Raw genomic sequence first — 21843 nt, 5'->3', positions numbered from 1 at the left:
GTGCTACAGTTCAGTTTCTTTGATAACTTTTATTTTTTTAATTTATATATTTGTTCACTTATCTATCCATTTATTTATTTATTTTTATTTATTTAAGTTATTTGGTCATGTGGTTGTTTGTGTCATGTACTATTTCTAGTTTACAACTAGATTTTATGCCAACAAAAATATATATCAAGAGCTAATTCAAGAAACCCGTTCTCTATCATTTCTCATTACTATTTCTTTGAGCGCTTCTTTCAACCCAAAAGAACGACTTTGATAGCAGTACTGACAAGTTGCTCTCATCTTACTTCTCCAATGTATCTTTCTTGTATCTCACATCTCTTTTATCACGCTTTTATCTCTAGTACCGGGAATGTGTGTGTGTGGGAGATGGGTGGATGACAGCTGAGTGAGAGTGAGCTGAAAACTTTGCAGCAGATGCATTTTGAGCTTATAACATGAGAAGCCTTCGTCGGGTGTTCTGTCGAGATGAGTGACTGACCCGGGAATATTAGATGGATTAACACAGCCAAACCCTAACAGACACATTATTTATCTCACACACATTGAATGCTTGCTAATTAGCTTCATCTCTTGCTTTTATGCCTTGTCCCTTTGACCTGTCTGTCTCCTTCACCTGTCGTGTAGCCATCATCAGCACAAGAGAAACTATTTCTAAGTTGTTTGCCTCACTGTCCGTACACACTTTATGATTGCTCACCCCATCATCAGTTTCATCTTTCTCATCACCACATCACCTTCACTTTCATCTTTCATTGACCCAACTCTGGCTAAGATTGTAAACTATTCTCCATCCATAAGGGTCAGTAGAATAAGGTGTTTAAAAAAAGAAATGTCTGTATCATAATTTAAATATAAAAAGTGCACTATTATAACTATTGCCTGTGATAAAAAGAACAATTATGATTGAATTGATGGTCAAAATAAAGAGAGATCCACCTTATTGTTATGGTTACAATAATAAACCCTAAATTCATGTGTGTGTCTGTTTAGTTTCTGTTCATTTTATGCAGCTGTGTTTTTTTTACATCAGCAACAGCAAATTAATTATATTAACCTAAATGGTCATTACTTCACAAGCACAGTAAGTGGCAAAGTAGCACAGAAAATGAAATATGAAAGTATTACTTGCTCTTCCAGCAGTTTTCAGTTGTTTGTTTACAGTTTTCCTTGACTGGAGGTGGACTGGTGGATTTTTTCCCGAGCGCCTTTAACTGTATCTCACGGTTATGCAGATAGGCTCGCTCCCTCTGCATCAGAAAACTAACCACTGTGGCCTAACTGATGAGGAAGTCGGTAAGATACAGTTGAAACCCGGACAAATTAAACCCTAAATTTCCCCAAGGGGATCAATAAAGTTTACATCCATCCATCCATCCATCCATCCAAATATAATAATTAGTAGCAAATGTGCATTGCACATAAGTGATAAAATGTAGTAAGTAATGCAACTATTTCAATTACTTGATCAAATTAATGTAACTTATTACCTTTGATTACTTTTCTGCTGAATGTTTTCAACTGTTAAGGTAAGTGTACCCATTAGGCCCACCAAAATCTAAGTTCAGGTGTTTTTCATGGATACTGTCATGATTTATAAGGGAGATCATTTCTTATAAAGCAAGATTTATCTCTCATTTGAAAATGTATTCATTAGTTCATATAGATTTAGCCGTTACATGTAACTAGTCACTCCCCAACAGTGCTATCCGTTAAAAGTTACAATACAGGCGTCTCCAAAACGCACCACCGCATGGTTTCGACATTTCCGACGGTCTGTGAAGGCAGCGTGAGGTCCATGATCCAGCATCTGTAGTCCAGTTGTTCCTCTCTGTGGAGGAGGGCCGAGTCGATACCGACGCGCCTACAGACACCGGCGGGCGGTCGGTCGACGTCATAAGTCAACACTCGGCTCCTGCTTCTGTGGATATTTGATTTCGCCTCCCGTACAAACAGACAACAGGTATGTAAACGTGCATCTAACTATAATGTAGCGGGTTGCAGCGACCTCAGAAATAGTCGCATCTTTTTCGGTGAGCAACGGGCAGCCTGACCGTTACATGATGGGCTGGGCGCTCGGCTAGCCACAGTTAGCCGCAGCTAGCCTCAGATATCAAACATAACCCTGATAGTAATGTCTGCTAAAGTTCGCGGTATCGTTTATAAACTGCTTTTGTCCTAATAGGTGCATTATAGCTAGCATTAGTGTGTGGTTTCTCAGACATATTAGCTAATCATAATACAAGTCTGATTATAAATACGTGCACATAACGTGAATATTTTTCTTTATGCTCAGGACCACTTTACGTTAAACGACTCTTGGCGTCGTTTTAATTGAAGTATAAACTGTTAGCTAAGTTAGCTACAATAGCCTTTAATTGCCATTCTCCAAATCCCTCTGTCGTCTGTGTGATTTGGCCAGAAAGAGCTGTAGGGTCACCTCAAACTTAGCTGGTATTTGCTCTGTTTGTTGACATAACTTAACAGCTCTTATGGAAATTGTCCCAGGTTATCACAGGCCTTATATAGCTTCACCAGTGTCTCCATGTCAAAGCTTACACATTAGCTCCTTATACGCAGAAGTTCTCAGTCTGTATGTGTGAAACATTATCTCTTCCTCATAAAACACTGACAGTAAATACAACTTGCTACTTTACTGAAGCTTAAAGGAACTTCACATTTATGTCTAGGTGAAATCTGAAGATATATAGGTTTAAACTTAACCAGCATAGGAATCAAAGGGATTTTAGGGGGTTACAAGAAACTCCACTTTATTTCATTTCTTAAGATACACAGACACAGTTTTTCAGTCATCACAAATCAAATGGCAGCAGATCTTAAAACACCATACAAACTGAGGAAGTAATTACAAATATGATTGTGATTTCACTAGAAATTCACACCTTGGGAGCGCCACAGCCAAGGCTGATTCACCTTGTTTTAAGAACAAGGAGTGTCTTATCTGAGGATGTCAGGCATACTACTCTAAATATTGTGAGTGATATTTTTTACTGTCAAATATATAATGGTGTGCATATCAGTGATGAGTCAATGATAGTACTGTCATTTTCAAAGTCTGTAAATGATTAAAAAGTAGTCTAATTATAGTTGAGTTCACTGAGTCACTCGACCATTAAATGAGAATAAAAATCAGCTTACTTCATTTACTAACTTACTTACTTCTCATGTTAACGTGATTTCATCAGAAAGAGCAACTAAAATATCAGGTTACCTAATAAAAATATCTCCAATTTTTAGTCAATAAGGTGTAGAAAAATGTAACGGTCAACACTCACAATCCCATGGAGACATTAACTTTTAATCAATTAGTTTAGAGTCAAATCTGCTTTATTTGATGGTGATTTGTTCTGGTTGTGCAGCCTATTTGTGAATTTTGTGGTGAATTCAAACATGAAAACAATAAAACCTCAGAGCTGATATTCTCTGAGGTGTGTTTCCCATTTCTGTGTTATGTGAAAATATGCAACTAATCCTTTTATGAGTATATGACAACAGAAGCTGAACAAATATTCAATATTTACTGCGTGGCGCTGTACAGAAGGCTTGGTTTTTCATCTTTTCTCTGATACCTGGCAGACAATAGGTAGTCATGATAAGTCAAGATAAGGCAGAGATTACTGAAACACGTCTGTTACTGTTTGTCTGGGTCTAAAGTTCCTGTAACTCTTTACTGTGCCTGGTTGATCCTGTGGAGGGCAAAGGGTCATAAAACCATAAAAACAATGATTTTAAGAGAAGTCCATGAAACGGTTAGTTTTATCAGCAGAGCCTGAAATCACCTGCATATTACACATTTTGTCTATAACCTGGAACAATCTCAACACTTCATAAGTGTTTATCTTTTTCCTTTTTTAACCTTGTTTACACACGCAGGCTCTGCTTTCCTCTTTCCTCTCCTCCTCCTCCTCCTCTGAACCCGTCGTCTAACATGCTGCTCCGCTCTGTTTTCTGTCTGGCAGGTTTCCATCCATCTGTGTCACTGAAATAACAACAAAAAATGCAAAGTTGTTGTTTAGTATCAAGCGAGTAATTAAAATACAAAGTTGTCTCAGTTCCTCAGAAACCCTTCACTACTCAGAGACCCTTCGCTTCATTAAATCTTACTAAATCTGCAACCTAATCATTACAAAGATGTCATTGTTAAGCTTTTGTCTTTTCTTTTTTTTTATTCACATCTATGAAGACATCAGCTCGGGAGTGAATTGGGAATCAAAGCTGCAGAGATGTGAATGATTACCATGCTATCATTGACGATTAAGCTCTCAAAACATTTCAGTCTAGTCAAAAAGATGTTGGATATAAAATCTAGTGGGACTAGCAAGCGGCTCCTGCAAAGTGTGTGTGTGTGTGTGTGTACAGTTATTTCTGGATTGAGCAGGTGTGTTGTGTCTATGTTGGCACTCACAGAAAGGAAGGTGAAATTTACCCACTGTTATATATCGGCACAGACCTGAGTGTATCTGCTGGATCTGACCTAAAGAGCAGAATCTCGGTGGGACCATGAGGGAAGTGTGTGTGTGTGTGTGTGTGTGTGTTTGCCATTTTTGCTGTCGCCTCCGCAGCAATGCAGTCCAGCGTCAGAGTGACTAAACCTCAGGGCATTATCCATAGCCTATATTTGCCTGTGTGTGTGTGTGTGTGTGTGGGGGGGGGGGGGGTGGGGGGGGGGGGGGGGGGGGTAAATCAATTCCCTTTGTGAAGAGAAGCAGTAATTGCCTTAAACAAAAAAAATACCTAATGGCATCAGTAGCGAGTCAGCACTTTCCCTTCAAACTCTCTCAATTTCAAGCTGACTTTGCATCTGAATGGAATCAATAATGTGTCTTTTTAGCGTCTCTTAAAAATGCTCACGCATGAGATGGATGTGTTTTTCCAGGTATACACACACACACACACACACACACATTTTGCAGTTCATCGTCAGTCTGATGAATCATCTTCACGGCACTTGCTACCACCTCAGTTTCCCATCAGCTGCAGCTGCGTGTCTGCATCGGGATCACAGAGCAGAAGAGATGTTGCTGCGGGCCGCTCACATCGCTCTCTGTGTTTATTCTTCTTGTTGACAGTTCTCGGTGTCCCGTTGTTAAGTGGGTCATTCATGGTATAAAAAGCAGCTGTTGAGATGTACCCTTCGTGGTTTTTCTGCCCCCTGGGTACCTAAATGTCACAGTCGAGGTCTCGTCACACATATTTTGTATTATTCCTAAACCCCAACCTCCAAGACCAGGCAGGACACAGCAGTGTGTCTGGCTAAAGATTGAAATTACAGAACATTTAACAACCTCCCACACTTTATTACAACTGTGACAGTATAGAGTGAATATTTTCTTCATTAGTATACAGTGTGTATTAATCTTGTTTGTTTATAGTAAGCCACCTGACCATGGGTTTTGTGTCTCTATCTTGGAGGGACTGTTGACAAATGTCAGCAACTGCTATTAATTATTTGTGTATAATTTACATTTTTACCTAGGTGGGCCATGTTTGGTTGTTCATTAATATTCTTGTGCCTTATGTGGTGTTTGAAGTTTGACACTTTTTCTTAAAGTGGTATGCTCAGGTTTTAACTGAGCAACTAATGATTATTTTAATTGTCTGTTAATTTCTCTATTAATTGGTTTGTCATTTAGTTAGGAAGAAATCAGAAAATGGTGAAAAATGCTAATCTGTTTTACGAAAGCCCAGGTTGCAACGTCTTGTTTTGTCTGGACAAACAACAGCCCACAGCCAAAACACATTTAGTTTACTGAACAAGAGTAATGAAAAAAGGAAATATTTACATTTAAGAGGCTGGAAAAGTTGTTTTCTTCTTTTGCCATTCAACTGATTGTTTCAGCTCCACTCGACTTCTTCTCCCTCTGTCAGTGACAATCTTTTAGTTTTTTCTCTCCGTCTGTGCTTCCCGATTATTCACCAGTCATCATGGCAGAAGCCCACCAGGCGGTGGCCTTCCAGTTCACCGTCACCCCGGAGGGCATCGATCTGCAGCTGTCCCACCAGGCCCTCACTGAGATCTACCTCTCTGGCGTGCGCTCTTGGAAGAAACGTATCATCAGACTCAAGGTAACTTCACATCTGTCCTGTGTCTGCACTCAAAGAAATCTGTAATAATAAAACCCATGCTTACAGTGGGCCTCCTCTTCCTTGTTATTACTGCTTTTCCTCCTTTCTACATGTCAGCATCTGTTCTGCTCTGCTGGCCTGTCCAAGTTATGGATTATGGGTTTTGTAGTTTGTAGCTCACTCCTTTGCGAGCTGCAAACTTTTAAGAGCCTCTTCACAAGTCTGTGTACATCTTCATCAGGGTGCTCTTTTACACTAAAGCAGAAAAATCCATTTCCATTTACGTCCTTCCTTTCAGATAGAGTAAACCTCAGAAGTAACCCTCTTGTGCTTTTACCTCAGTTGTTGAAACACTGACACAAACTGAATGAGACAGTTTTAATTTTAATTGTCTTAAATTGTTTTAATTGTAGTTTAAGTCGTAGTTTTAACTGTTCTTTCTCAATTTGCATTGTTGTATTTTAACATTAAATTACATTACTCTTTATAATACTGTAAACTCCTTTATGTGAGAGTCTATGAGAGTTTGTCCTCTTGGCTTAGTTTGATCCTCATCTTTGTCATTCATTCTCAGTTAGAAGAAATGCTAAAAAGTTGAAAAGTACCAAGTTTGAATGGCACCTACTGTTTAAGTCTTACCATGAATGAAAGTGAAAATGAATGAAAATTAGCATTCCTTTGTTGAGTAAATGGGGTCAATGAGCTAAATGTTTTAATCTGATCAAAGGTAAGCTATCACATATGAGTGCACTCTGACTCTAAACAGGATTGGATTTAAAATCAATCTCTCTCCTCTAACATTCACAGAACAGTGTGGTAACAGGCGTTTATCCCGCCAGCCCGTCCTCTTGGCTTTTTGTGGTCATAGCAATCCTGGCTACCATGTACACTCGTTCCGACCCCTCCATGGGACTCATAGCCAAGATACAGGAGCACCTGCCTGTCAGGTAACACATCTCATGACTCTAATAAAAACTAGACGTATCTCATCTCATATAAAGTGGAAATGACACCAGACAAATTGCTCTTAAACATTTTGACGAGACTAAACATTTTTAACTCTTGTACCAACAAAGGTCATCTTCATTTTATTATGTAAAACCAAATATTGCATTCACTTTAAAGTGGAGGGATCATAGGACTGATTTAGAAAGAGAAAAATTAGACAGATTTCCTGGCTTGATAATAAGCATTTTAAAAACTCTCTCTTATAACTGATATAAAAATCTCATCGTTCTTTTTTTTCCTCCCACTTTCCTCCATCGTCTCCCACAATTCCCAGCCAGTCCATGAGTAGCCAGTGCCAGACGGTTGTGTCGGCCGTGCTCTTCAGCACCATGCTGTGGCTCTTGCTCATCTTCACCATGCGCCTGTGCCTCAAGCAGCTCCTCTCCTACCACCGCTGGATGTTCGAGAACCATGGAAAGATGTCCAACACCACCAAAGTCTGGGTGGTCAGTGTTGTTTCATGCCTATTTAGTCTGTCTTATTCATCTTCTCACCTCTAATTTATCATTTTCACAGTCCCTCAGTTTTGTGGTCTTTGGTGTACACACTGAGGTGACACGTTCATATAATTATTTATATGCATAGTACACATATGTTGATACATTATCAGAAATACATTTGGATAAAACTGCACTTTTGTTTTATTTATATACGCTGTGTGTATTTAATCTCATGATCTAATATTCCAAATGAACACTGTATACGCTTGTTTCTGCACGCCAGGCGCTGGTGCGGATCTTCTCTGGCAGAAAGCCTCTTCTCTACAGCTACCAGGGTTCGTTGCCAAACCTGCCTGTGCCTGTCGTCAAGGACACAGTGAAGAGGGTGAGATGTCACACGAAGCAAAGGAAATGATAACACACAGATAACTGGCCCTGAGACAGAGTCATTATTTATATATTTTTTTCATCTGTCTATACGCTAGTTGAGAAATGTATAAAACGCAAGCAATCTATTCTGCTAAATTTAGATTTATTTGACAGATGGCAGGAGATAGAAACCAGCAGAGATGCCAGTGAAGGTGTCAGTGAGATGTGGTTATTATATCAGCAGAATTAAATGTGGTTGTAATGGTGTAAGCTTTGCCCATATCACCCAACTGTGGGAATTAGCCGACCTTTCTTTATATTTCCATGTATATGTGACCGGTAATGCTGTTGCTTAAATAATGCTTATTATTATTTCATTCAAATGTGTTTTTTTATTTGGCACATTTTTCTTGTATAGTACTTGGAGTCGGTGCGTCCGCTGATGAATGACGCAGAGTATGAACGCATGACCAAGCTGGCTGCAGAGTTTGAGAGCAGCCTCGGTAACCGGCTGCAGTGGTACCTCAAACTCAAAGCTCTCTGGTCTTCCAACTATGTAAGTGGTCGACCACAGCGGCGCGTGCAACTGTGGCTACATAAAAATGTCACCTTAAGATGCACGGAGCAAATTTAAAATTCCATTAACAATGTATATCTTTGTGAGGTTCTGTGCGTCTGAATAATTTATCCTGTCTGAATATGTGATGTGACTGCTAGTTGGCTGCAATATTAGCTTTTAACACTTTTTTTTTATATGTGTGTGTGTGTGTGTGTGTGTATTATAGGTTAGTGACTGGTGGGAGGAATATATTTACCTACGGGGACGAAGCCCAATAATGGTCAACAGTAACTACTACGGCATGGTATGAAAGCTCTCCATATATCTTTTTGCATTGAGAGAAGACTTGTAGTTTACAGGTTGCACAATCCCACAGCTCAGTTAGTTCATTTCATGACCTTTATTTAATATACAGTACTGTGCAAAAGTCTTAAGCCACCACCATCATAAAAACTGAAAATACAGGGAATATGTACACTAAATTTTACATTAATTATTAAATATCATGATTATTAATTAAGGTTCCATTCCATTTAGGTTTAAGAGAGCCAGGTTTTTTTGCTATTGCTCAAGTGTAAAAGGAGGTCACATTAAATACTTGCCACTTTAGGTCATAGAAGCTGTTTTCTTTTCTATTTTTTCTGTTTTTTTGATACTGCATACATATTTTCTGGTTGTATTCTAATAAAGAGACTGAGAAATCATTATATATGGTTATTATAGCATTGCTGAAACAATAAATCTATTGCTGGCCTAAGACCATTGCACAGTACTGTATATAAGGATACTGTGACTCATTTGTCTGTGACTGTTCGGCAAGAGGAGTGAAAATGATGGATAATCGTGTGCTATGTTTAAGTTTAACTGCTTATTAGACTAAGACAGGTACTCTGATTTGAGTAATTCTGGAAAAGTTTACCAGCAGTTTATGGTAGCAGCACTGTTGCATTTAATAATCAAGATTTATAGGACACCGCTTATCTAATGACGATATTTCTTATTTATGGTTTAAAAAATATGATACCAGCTATCACCTTAAAGCCTTTGTTTTGACCAACAGCACCATAGCGATGATCAGACAGAGTACGTCACTCACAATCCTGATTCCCAGCACACCAACTATTTTAGTAGTTCTGTTATTTTTCTTCCTGTTTACCCTCCTGACTTCCTCACTCTGTTTTATCTCCCAGGACTTCTTGTATGTGACACCCACTCCCATCCAGGCGGCCAGAGCGGGCAACACCATATATGCATTCTTTCTCTACCGCCGTAAACTCAACAAAGAGGAGCTTAAACCTGTGAGTTCAGCCACCAGTCAACCTCAGCCGCTCCATATGCACAGAGCCAGTCATTATTCATATCTCTTTGCTATGGCAATAACTACATTTTGAGACAATTACTGTAATTTTCAAGGTAAATAATCTGTGTGCTACCATAGACTCATGATGCTTTAAGTATTTGTTATGATTGTCTTGACTGTGTGAGCAGCATCCACCCGTCAGTGTTTGTGTGTCTTGACTGTTGATAGTAGATAACGTGCATCACCTTTCTTTTATTTAGATTTCATGTTTATGTGAAGACGTTTCCCTCATGTTCTCACACCATGTTCATCTCTCACCCCTTCCTCTTGTACTCTTTTCAACCTCTCTTTCGCTTGCTTCGTTTCTTCTTATTTATCGCCTTCTTTTTGTTTCTTTTTGAATTTTTCCCCTCTTTTTTTTGTCTCTTTGCTTGACTCTGCATCTTCCTCCACTCCTCCCAACACACACTGCTCTCCCTATACCCCTCCCCTTCGTCTTCTCCTGTCCATCTCCCAGAGTCGCATACCAGGCACTGTCATTCCTCTGTGCTCAGCTCAGTGTGAGAGGATGTTCAACACCACACGCACTCCTGGAGAGGAGACCGGTAAAGAGACTGATATGTACACACACTTAGACACACACTGTGACAACAATGAAATTCACCCGAGTGATGATCCCTACCAGTTTCTTACTTCAGCTTGGCAGCCATCCTAACACACTGCAGCTTCAAAGATGATGAGGCTTACTGAAGGTGTTTGAACCCTCTGGAGTTTAACCAGGGATAGAAAAATTGTGTGAAAGACAGTATGTGAGTGTGTGTGTTTGTGTCATTTTCGGGACCTTCCAGTATAAACACCTTGTCAGGACTAGTAATTTTCATAGGGACCCAAGCCCAGTCCTTATGAGGCAAAGCATCATTTCTGAGGTCCTGGTTGCGGTTAGGGGTCAGGTGTGATTTGAGGTTAGGTTAAGGTTTGGGTTTGAGTTAGGTAGGCTGTCCACAATGAATGGAAGTCAGTATAATGTCCTTACAAGGATGGCTGCACAAACTTGTGTGTGTGTGTGGGTGTGTGTTTTCCTGCAGCAAGGCGTATGTGATTCACTGAGTCATAATATATCTGCTGTACAATCCATCCTGTCATCTCTCATCTGTCTCTTCTTACGTTCTGGCTTCATATCAGGTCTGTCTGAGCTGCTTGAAAGATTCTTTCTAAAACTAACGTCTATTTTATCTGCTTACACAATTTTTTTTCTCATCTCCTCCCTCCACTCTTTCCCGGTTCCTTTTTCCGTTTCATCATTCTGTCATCTTCTTTTCTACCTTACTTTGCTGTTTTTGTTGTTTTTTTTCTGCACCATCCTTCTTTTATCCTACTCAGTGGTTGTTGAGGTCTGCAGTTCCTTGCTGTTCCTATCAATTTGAGCGGATGTTTGACACTTGTCGAATCCCTGGAACGCTCACAGGTAGTTTTCATATTTTAACACAACTGGACCAATCCTATTTTTAGATTAATACACATGTGCCTGACATTTTTATTGTGTATATTTTAAAATTGAACCGTCCAACCTCTCTTTATAGTTCCTCATGTTTATGAGTAGTTTTCAATTAGAAAGCAGAATTTAAAAAGCACAGACTGCATAATCAGACCTTCCATGTCTTAATTTCTCCACTTGTTAACTAGACCTTTAATCATCCTTTTTAGAGTTATCTCATTCATCCTGATAGTAAAATCAATATAAAACTCTCTATCTGAGTTGTATTGCAGATTAGTTGATCAACAGAAAATTAATTTGAAACTATTTTGATAATTATTATATTGTTATAAAAAAAAAGTAAGCTAAAAAAAAAAAAAAAGTATCTTGTCCTGGCATTAGTTTCTTTATCCTCTGATGATAATATCTACAAATCTTTAGTTTGTGGAGTGTTGGTTGGGACAAAAGAAGCATTTTAGGCTGCATCTTGGTCTTTGGGAAATTGATTGATTTTTTTTCCCACCATGTTCTGACATTTTATAGATCAAACAATCAATCACTTGATCAAGAAAAATAATTTACAGATTAATTGACAACAAATACATTGGTTGCTTCATCAGTGGTCGGACCATAATCATGTAGCTTTTAGTCATAAGATGATTGTAGAGTAGAGACATGACGAGACATGTAGTGTTGTTCAACAGGTTGTGTCGCATGATTTGATAAAATTCAGGCGTCTCTGCATGTTCAAATTCTTTGTTCATTATCATTTTGCAATAGAAGTTGTTAAAGGACGGTTTTAGTTTTCAGTGAAGTTTAGATTCAACCACAAATTTTACTTGGGAGCTGCCCAGTTCATGAATAGCTTTTATTTTTGGCCACTTACTCAAGGTCTTCTCAGCTGTAGTTGTTTAGGAAGCGGGAGTGTTGCTAGTTCACTGTACTTTGGTGATCTTTGGTCAAATGGTGAGCTTTGCTTTCACAGAATATTATAGCCAAAATTATTTGCAGAATTACCAAACTACTACCTATATTTTCATCCAGTTAATTTCACAAGAGAATATCAGAAATTTAATTGTCTCCTGCCAGATTTGCCAAAACTGTTAGTATAGTAAGTAAAGTAAGTATAAGGCAACCCACAAAAAATAAAAAATTTGAAAATGACAAAACATCTTTGATTAGGTTTTCCACCGTGCTAATAGGAAGGATAAAAATGCTGATATTTTGAGTAAACCTCTGCACAAATAACACCTCAAATCTTCAATACTAACTTGGAATAGAGAATTCTCTAAAGCAGCTGCTTACTATTCATATTGTATATAAAACAGCCTGAAATCTAACACATATTTTTATGTGTAATGAATAAAAGAAATTAAACTGCTTCTCTTATTAAAATCATATTTAGACTTTCCCCCTTTTTCTTCTGCTTGAAGACACGGTGCAGCATTGGCAGGACAGTGACTACGTCGCGGTGTACCACCAAGGACGCTACTTCCGGCTTCGGGTGTACCAGGCAGGCAGACTCCTGTCCCCGAGGGAGATTGAATTCCAAGTTCAGAGGATCCTCGATGACTCTTCACCTCCGTCCAAAGGAGAGGCAAAACTTGGGGCCCTGACCGCCGGTGAAAGGTGGGTCTGATAAGCCACCGATGTTTAAGACACATGGACCAAACAGCGCACTTCATCCTTAATGTGATGTCATCATTTTTCAGAGTGCTGTGGGCTAAAGCCAGGATGAACTACTTCAGCAGCGGGGTCAACAAACGCTCTCTGGACTGCATTGAGAAAGCTGCTTTCTTCGTGACTCTAGATGATGACGAGGAGGGCATGTTGGGAGAGAACCCAGAAGCTAGTTTGGATCACTATGCGAAGTCCTTGTTGCATGGAAAGTGTTATGACAGGTAATTATAACCTCAACCTAAACCCTGGCTGGTCAGCATAATTCAAGTTTTTCCTGTTATGAAGCAGAATCTTCACCACAGCGTTCAGTCATTATTTTTGTTGTTATGCAGGTGGTTTGACAAGTCCTTCTCGGTTGTTTACTACAAGAATGGAAAGACTGGTATTAATGCAGAGCACTCATGGGCCGATGCACCAGTGGTGGCACACTTATGGGAGGTAAAGTACATGAAAGAAAAGTAGGTTGCACTTCATTGTCATCTGATACTTAGAAGAGTCCATAACTGTGTTGTGTTTTCAGTTTGCTCTGGCCACTGACAGCTTTCAGCTCGGATACAATGCAGAGGGTCACTGCAAAGGAGAAGTGGATTCATCACTACCACGACCGCAGAAGCTGACCTGGGAAATCTCTCCAGAAGTTAGTTCTCCAATTACACATTAAATTCCAATTATGAGAAATCAGTGACCTATTTACTATTTATAGATTATTCCATGTGTACTGTAGCGTGACACTTTTATGTGTGTGTAGGGCTTAGTTAGTTAATAATTACTGTTTAATATCGTGCAGGTCACGTAATGAGGCCTGTTAACTTCTCCTCTGTGTAAAGTGTAACTAACCAAGAAGTAATATAAACAAACAGTACAATAGCAAATTAGTAATGAGGCCAAAACAGTAGCTTTTTAACACCTGGCTGAATTAAAGCAAATTGACCAGTTCTGATCATTAGAGACTATGGGTGAATTTGAACATAATGATCTCAAGGATTTATTACAGTGTTGGACTGTTGGGCTGCTCTGAATGTCATGAGATACATTAAAGATACGACTGAGGGTCGGTCCAGTATAATCATACAAACAGCATTATCAAATGAATTTCTTTATGTTTTATTTCTATCATTATTACAGTAACTAACTGATGGGAAAAAACGGCTCCATCTGTCTTTGTCATCTTGTGACTCTCTGAACCATCCAGACATTTCTGAGCAAAATCTTCCCATTTGCTGAGCTGCCGTCACCATGTTTAATTGTGATTGGCACAACTGTGTCAGAGCTATGAAAGCAGTGATATGACTGGCTGAGAGAGTATATATTAATCACCACACCTGCTGATCAATATTCACGTTTACTCAGCTCTTTGGCACGTTGCACTGCTGTGTATACATTAACCATAATAGCAGGTGCTTAATCTTAATACGCGTACGGACTTGATAGCACTATCGATTTTCTCTTCTAACCGGGCAAGAAAGCAAATAAGCTTTAAGGTTTGATTTGAAGATGTAGAAGTGGGTGTTAAAGGTGAATCAACATTTCTAACCGTATTAAAGTGTGCCGTATTCTTTTGTAGCCACAGTTCAATGTTTAATGGAGTCTCATTCCTGCTGATGTTAACAGTTTGGATATGTCTCTCTCAGTGTGAGGAGCAAATATCCCAGTCTCTGGCAGTGGCCCAGGCCCTGGCTGACGATGTCGACTGCCACGTTTTCTCCTTCCGAGAGTTTGGCAAGGGGAGGATCAAGAAGTGTCGAGTCAGTCCAGATGCCTTCCTTCAGATCGCTCTTCAGTTGGCTTACTACAGGGTGAGGCTGGTTATACAGTTAAGAAGCTGGTACATACATCAGCACCGGGCAGTCTGTGTTATTTTGGCTCTGTACTCCAGCACAGTGGATCTGAAATGAAACCATGACTACAAAGGTGAAGATTTTACTGAGTGATCCAGTTTGAAGTTGCACACACTAAAACACGACTAATGCTCAAAGCCAGTGCTTCTCCGTTGTAGTTTTATTTAAAATCCAATAAGATGGAATACAGAGCCAAAGTGAATGTGTTAATATCCAAATACTAAAAGTCACATTTACTTGTGTCAATATTATCCATCGCATGTGATTTTTGATTTTGCATTTTAGGAGCGGAGGATGTTCTGCTTAACGTACGAAGCCTCCATGACTCGCCTGTTCAGGGAGGGCAGGACTGAGACTGTTCGCTCCTGCAGCAACGAGAGCAGTGCCTTCGTCCGAGCGCTGGAGGGTGAAGAGGTGTGACCATGGAAACCGTCTCCAGAATTGATCACTTTTGTCCAGTGTTTGCAGATAGTTTTGGCAGTAACTACTATTTTCCTGGCATAAATCATTCAATGTCTGTTTTAAAAATTCTCCAACAGGAAACAGATGTGTGCAGGCGTTTGTTCCGCACAGCATTAGAGAAGCACCAGAATTTGTGTCGCATGGCAATGACCGGAACTGGCATCGACAGACACCTCTTTTGCCTCTACGTGGTGTCCAAATACCTCGGAGTGGAGTCTCCTTTCTTGAAAGAGGTTTATTCCTTTGTTTTGTCACTTTATTGACCTCAGACTGTCCAGTTTATTATGACTTATTACTGATGCTTCATACGGGCGTTTCAGGTGCTGTCTGAGCCCTGGAGGCTGTCCACCAGTCAGACTCCACTCCAGCAGGTGGAGCTGTTTGACCTGGTTAACCACCCAGAGTACATCTCCTGTGGAGGGGGCTTTGGTCCGGTCAGTGCTGAAATTCAATTTTCGTTGTACGCCATATGGTAGCTTTCAGTATGATAGCATTCGTGTAGACTCTTTAGGGATATCTTTCCAATGGAAACCACTTATTTTAATGGCAGCCAGTTTCTTGAAATATCTCATATGTGCAATGACCTGCTGTCTTTTTGACACTCTGTACACGTATGTACGAAAATATTTGTAATGTTTTTGTATGTACACCTCAAATGAGGCAGCCATGAGTGAAAATATCATCTGTATCTGTTTCAGGTGGCTGATGATGGTTATGGGGTTTCTTACTACATCTATGGAGAGAACCTGATTAATTTCCACATCTCCAGCAAACATTCATGTCCAGACACTGTAAGTTTAATCAAAGTGTCAGATTTTACACATGTCCTCCAGGCATGTGTCAAGATATTTAAAAATATTTTTGAATCATTTATGTACTAAAGTTTTTCCACAAAAAAAAATCAGTTAACTCATTAAAACCTTAAAAATAACATCTGCTTCTCCCTCATTGAAAATTCAGAATCTATGAATATTTGTATCTTAAAATGTGTAAACTGCTGGACACAAAATGCGCCCTACTTTACTGAAAAGTCCAAATCACACTTGTGTAAGTTGGATACTGGACCATGATTGGCTCCAAACTAGTTGTGATGTCTCAAATCATGCTCGTAGGTACTCGCCTTGAACTCAGATTTAAGGTCGGCGCAGAGAATGAATGGTAAGAGTCTTCGAGTGTCAAACTCTGCACAGTGAAGCTCAAACACTCAACTAAACCATAAACTGTTACTTCTGGCCGACATATTATTTCTGTTAACTATTGTTTCTGACATTATTCTCTTTTTTTTTTCACAGAGTTTTGTAATTTGCAATCTCCCTCTCAGACACTTGATTTCCTTATTCTTCACTCTGTGTCTCCCTTAAAGGACTCCCACAAGTTCGGTGCTCAGATCAGAAAAGCCCTGCAGGACCTGGTACAGCTGATTGGCCCCAACCAAAGAGAGTTCAGCAGAACAGAAAAGAGTCAGCCCGAGTTCAAAAAAGACAAGTAGGCCGACGCTCAGGGAAAAAAGGAGGATGAAGGGAAGGTGTGCAAGTATAATTGTTACATCATGGAGAGTCAGGAGTTTTCCTCGTGCATTGGAAAACTTTTATAGCCAGCCTGATAATATTCAAGAGACAGGTCAGTGGGGAAACTGGTTTAAGTGGGGTGATGTTTTTACTGAAACGCCTCTGTATTAGTGTGCGTGTATGATGAGAGAGAAGGGAAAAGGTCCATAGACTAACAAATCAAGAAATGTGATTCAAGTACAGTGCGGCTTATTTGTTTAGTATCATTTTTATTTTTTGTTTTTTAAAAGAAGCCACTATGAATTATCCACTTAAAAGTTAGGGTAGAACTTCCTAACACTTCATGTTATTGCAGGGAGTAATTTAACATACATTCAAGTGCAGTATGTTTTTGACACAGTTAAGTATTCTGAACATTTTGTGCCACTATTTACTGTTGTTGAATTTGTTTGATAAACTGATGTGTGCAATACGTCTCGAGAACAGACACGCAGGACTGTTTAGTTGATGTCAGTTTCTACCATCTGAGTGCGACATTGCTGTGACACCAGGTATTTAAACATCTTGTTTACTCATAATGTATTCATCTGCTTTCACCAGCAACAAATGATTGTAACGCTCTGCTGAGAACGCCAGGCTGTTTATACATGTAGTGAAATGACACAATTCAATCAGATTTGTAGGTTGGCATTATTACACAGTAACCTGATATTACATTTTAGTGCCATTTCACACAGAAAATAACTTTTATGTTTTCAAACTGATTCAAACTGTACAGACAGTATTTTGAATATACATTTTCCTTCAGTGGTCAGTAGACATTTCAAATTAACCAAGTTATAAAATTGTACTGTGATAAACTCCAGTTATTTCACTGCCATCGACGTATAAAATCTGTTTTGTATATTTTATTTTTTATCACTGTGTTATTAAACAAGCACCATGCACCACAATGCAAGCTGTATCTATGATCAACCTGTGCAGGTATTCAGTCCCAAGCAGTGCTGCAGGTCAGATGTGGATTACATATGAAGTGACATTTTATGATCGAAGATAGTGATGCAGATTTCTTTGTTATTATTCATTATATATATTATGATATTATTATTCAATGACAGCATATTTTTTATTTTTCTTTGGTTTATTTTCACTCCAGATCAGCTGAGCTTGTCCCATTATATTGCTATTGTCAACCTTTTTTATTGCAAAATTACAAGGGAACGTAAAGTCATTCTTAATGAAAAAAGAGCCTCCAGTGTGTTTTTTCTCACTGCCTTAACCTGTGTGTGTACACCGTCAGATAAATATCACTTCTATACTGATTACATGTTGTAAAAACTGTTGAAATGTAACTTTTTATAGTTCTGCCAACCAGAGGTCAACATTTCAAACAGGTCAAATCACCTGATTCTGGTTAATTTCTAATTATTTCACTGACACTCCTTGACACTCATACTATTCTTTTTTTATACAGCTAAGACACCCAAACAGTACAAGGTTCAAAAGTTTTAATAATATTTAGTTTGACACTGCAGATAGCTGGCAGCTTCATCTTACGTCACATTCTCAAAGGCTTTAATGGTTTTCTTCTTTTCTTTCTTATGGAAAATCTTCCCATCTAGCTGGACTGTCCAATACAGCTTGGCGCCCTCAAAGTTATTTTGTATCTATGGAAGCATGGAAAAAAATAAAATGCAACATTTATTTTACATTAATTTACATAAATTTACATTCAACATTATTTTACTATCAAAATCAGTGGAGGAAAACATACCTGGTTCAAAATGGCTTCGTTCACAACAAAATAATTGAAGTTAATAAGTGAGTTTGATTGCACTTCCACCTTCACGATCTGCTTTCTGACTTTTACTGTGACTAAAAAAGCAAAAATACACGTTACTATGAAGTATAGTACACTGAGTTTGTATGGTTAAATGAAAAGGTGGCATTTGAAAAAAAATGTAGGTAATATGAGGACAGATTTAATATCAATTTGTGATTACATTTCCTTACAAGCAATATGGAATACTGTACGTGACAGATTCAGACTAACATGTAGGCCTGTTACATGCTCACCATCATTGCAGATGAACGGAAAGGAAGTGTCACAACCTCTGTCATACCACTGGGTGGAAGTGGGATTATACAATGTGCAGATTCCATCATGATTTGGCTGAGTGGGAAGCCAGTCTCTGAAGGAACTGGTGGCCTGGTCCGACCATTTCCACTCGTCTCTGAACAAACCAATCCAGACCCAGTTTACCGATGGTGCATTTTCATTAATTACTCTCTGCAGTGCCACATTTTCAGTCGGGCTCATCACACTGGCCAGTTCACTGTTATTCAATCGGCAGTGCTCTAGGGCTTTCCTCCAAGTGTTCTCTTGAAATACAACATACAAAAGCCCAACGGAGCTCGTAGCTGTGAATAAGTAAAGATTAAAATGTTTGGAGAGAATAGGAAAAAATTAACAATACATTATACTACAGTGATATATAAAGTTGGGGGACTCACAGTAGACAGATATAAAACAGAATTATTCAAATCAAAGCAGTAGAAGCCAAGATATCCTGACTTTAGTCCCTTATATTGGTCAAGCTCCAAAAATGCTACATTTCCTACAATCCCCATAATGCAACTTGACAGCATCTTTCATGAAAACTTATTTAGTAGGCTTTGATGTCTGCTGTGTGGGCATTGATTTGCAGCTGTGATTGACAGTTTGCTCACCTGCCGCTCTCCCTAACTGGGACTCACACTTGCCAAAGGTATAGATAGGTTTAATGTTACTTATTTACGATACCTGCCCTCTTATCCCATTGTAGCTGAAGTAGATAAATCAGTTATTAATTAGTCCCTTTAATGTGTTGCTCCACCCAAAATCTATTAAACACATATCTCCCGCACACACTGAATGGCTACAGCCAGCACTGGTTTAACTTAGCTTCTGGTATCTCTGCTGGTTGCCTGGAAACCTCACAATAACAACAGGACTCCGGGAAGTCACTGCTCTCAGCCAAGAAATAGTCCGGCACATAATTCTAGTAAAAAAACGAAGTGTCCTTCTGTCACCCCAGTTTTTGTATGGATTATATAAAAGAGGTGTAATGTGTTAATTTGTGGGCTTTAGTGGTGCTGGCACTGAAGGTGGATTTTGTTCATTTCAGACTGAACTTTAATCTTTATGCTACCATTACTATTAGCACTACATACTAGCCTTTTGTTTATTGACAGTCATCACGGTGTTATTTTCATATCTAAGTCTTATCAAGCAAGTGAATAAACATGAGGCTATGATGCATGAGTGTAGTTTCCCTAGCTTGTTCCTGCAACTGAGACCTTTATGAATCATATCTGACTGTCAAATTAAATCTTACTCACCTTCCCGACAGATGAAAGGAAGCTTTGTTGTACACAATGCACTTGCCCATTTCCCGTCATCCCTCAGGCCTCCACAGTCATGAGAGGAATCAGGTAAACTGGCCCAGTTTGTGTATTCTGCTACTCCATTACTTCTTGGAGTTTCTCCCACTGACCACAGCCAGGACTCTGCCCCCCCAGTCTTTTTCAGACCAATCCACATATTTTTTGTCATGTTGCTTTTTGTCATCGTGTTCACCAGCCTGTTCAAGTCATCATGACTGCCAATGGTGGCGAGGTCTGTGTGCATCTCCCTGCAGTAAATCTGGGCCTCATCCCAGCTCTTCGGCTGAGTCATCACATGGTACTCTCGATAAATATGTGAAGATAATGTCAAACACCCTAAAGAGAGGCTTAATGTTAATAACCACTGAAATATTCAGTGAACTAGGTGTTATAACATTTTGCATTCAAGTGGCTAATGGTATAGATTCCTCTGTGTCAATAGTCCATTTATTTTTGGTATGGAAGTAATATGACGCATTGGTTTTAATAGCAAAAGATCAGGTTATTAAATTCAAATTATTTTACAATGGAGGAATGTTTATGCTCACAGGTGATACGCCAATCCTTCCCATGGTTTGTGTTAAAATGATTAGGTTTAATCACAAAATCCACTTGGTTAGGATTTGGGTTTGGGTTAAAAAATTAAAATGTAGGAAAATGTCCTGTTTATCAGCACTGAAATACCAGATGTGATGGTAAAACATGTCCAGTTAGTAGTCTACAAGAGGTCAAGAGGCAATAAAATCCAGAAACCTATTCCATACCGACTGAACTACTATCGGCATAGAAAACCAGTGTGGACCAAAAGCCAGTAGAGAACCGGCATGTAAATCATTGCACTGGTTCTGTAGCTGTAGTCAGTGTGTTTATACGAAACCACTTACCTGCAGCTAGCAGACATATCACCAGATGGAGCATATTTTTTCTAGGACATAAAAGGACACATTTTATACAAGTCAAATGAAAACTTCCTGCACAGATACTGTATGCTAAAAGTGTTAATGTCTTACTAGTGTCTTGTTAATGTGATTATTGGTTTAAAGGGTGTTATTTCAATTTAGTCATATAACTTGAAGTCTGAGTCAGTTATTATTTTAGGGCACAGTGTTAAGAGAGATCCTATCCACAACACCAATACTTGACCACAGCAGGAATCACATCCAACCTGATTCCTTTCTTGTTACAATATCAACATCAGGCTTAAAAACCCCAAAATGTCTAATATTTGTGTTTAATCATAGGATGTCAACTCATTTTATGTCATTAAATACCCCCAAATTATTCCTCTTACCTGACACAAATGTTTCCTAATGGCAGAAAAAGATCACTCCTGCAGGCTGTTTCTGCCCCTCACTCCTCATAGCTGTTGTTTTAACATTTACACATTGAGACTAAGGATTTGTTTTTATGGACATGTTTTGCATTCGACCATTGCCAGGGTTCATTTGCCTTTTACAAAGAATATCTGTCAGAAGCAAGCGTGGTTATGTAGTTTTCTTGTGAAATACTGTGTTTTCAGGTATTATTGACATGTCTGTGGAAAAATGAGGAACAAGCTGGAAAGCACTAAAGTTACTTCCTTTCTCAAATCACCTTTCAAGGCTCAAGGTTCAGATTGCATAGTGTAATGTAAGTTGCTATCAAGACCAAAGGTACCATTGATGTTGAGAACATTTGTGCTCTGGT

General features: G+C 39.0%; 1 protein-coding gene across 2 annotated transcripts; it reads left to right on the top strand.

The window, feature by feature from the left end:
* The first annotated feature begins 1840 nt into the window (after positions 1-1840).
* On the top strand, positions 1841-17969 carry LOC134002995 (carnitine O-palmitoyltransferase 1, liver isoform-like). 2 transcript variants are annotated; one of them, XM_062442073.1, is made up of 19 exons: positions 1841-1969; positions 5948-6093; positions 6901-7040; positions 7376-7547; positions 7825-7926; positions 8329-8466; positions 8696-8773; positions 9660-9767; positions 10287-10374; positions 12677-12872; positions 12956-13144; positions 13256-13361; positions 13444-13560; positions 14555-14719; positions 15047-15175; positions 15301-15456; positions 15544-15657; positions 15922-16014; positions 16587-17969. In XM_062442073.1, exons 2-19 carry the CDS (start codon positions 5953-5955, stop codon positions 16710-16712), a joined length of 2358 nt encoding a protein of 785 aa, XP_062298057.1. In that variant the 5' UTR covers positions 1841-1969; positions 5948-5952; the 3' UTR covers positions 16713-17969. The 2 variants fall into 2 exon arrangements, with proteins under 2 accessions (XP_062298057.1, XP_062298058.1); XM_062442074.1 differs by lacking the exons at positions 1841-1969; positions 10287-10374 and adding an exon at positions 11150-11234 and having other exon boundaries at positions 4716-6093.
* The last annotated feature ends 3874 nt before the right edge of the window (positions 17970-21843 follow it).

The sequence above is a fragment of the Scomber scombrus genome, chromosome 21, assembly GCF_963691925.1.
Source record: "Scomber scombrus chromosome 21, fScoSco1.1, whole genome shotgun sequence".
Classification (NCBI taxonomy): domain Eukaryota; kingdom Metazoa; phylum Chordata; class Actinopteri; order Scombriformes; family Scombridae; genus Scomber; species Scomber scombrus.
The sequence above is the reverse complement of the archived record's forward strand: the minus strand, read 5'-3'. Positions and strand labels throughout refer to the sequence as shown.

Coding starts and splice junctions, on each gene's coding strand:
- LOC134002995 (XM_062442073.1), top strand. CDS start 5,953: ATGGCAGAAGCCCACCAGGCGGTGGCCTTCCAGTTCACCGTCACCCCG. Junction 10,375..12,676: donor CACTCCTGGAGAGGAGACCG/GTAAAGAGACTG, acceptor TTCTGCTTGAAG/ACACGGTGCAGCATTGGCAG. Junction 12,873..12,955: donor GCCCTGACCGCCGGTGAAAG/GTGGGTCTGATA, acceptor ATCATTTTTCAG/AGTGCTGTGGGCTAAAGCCA.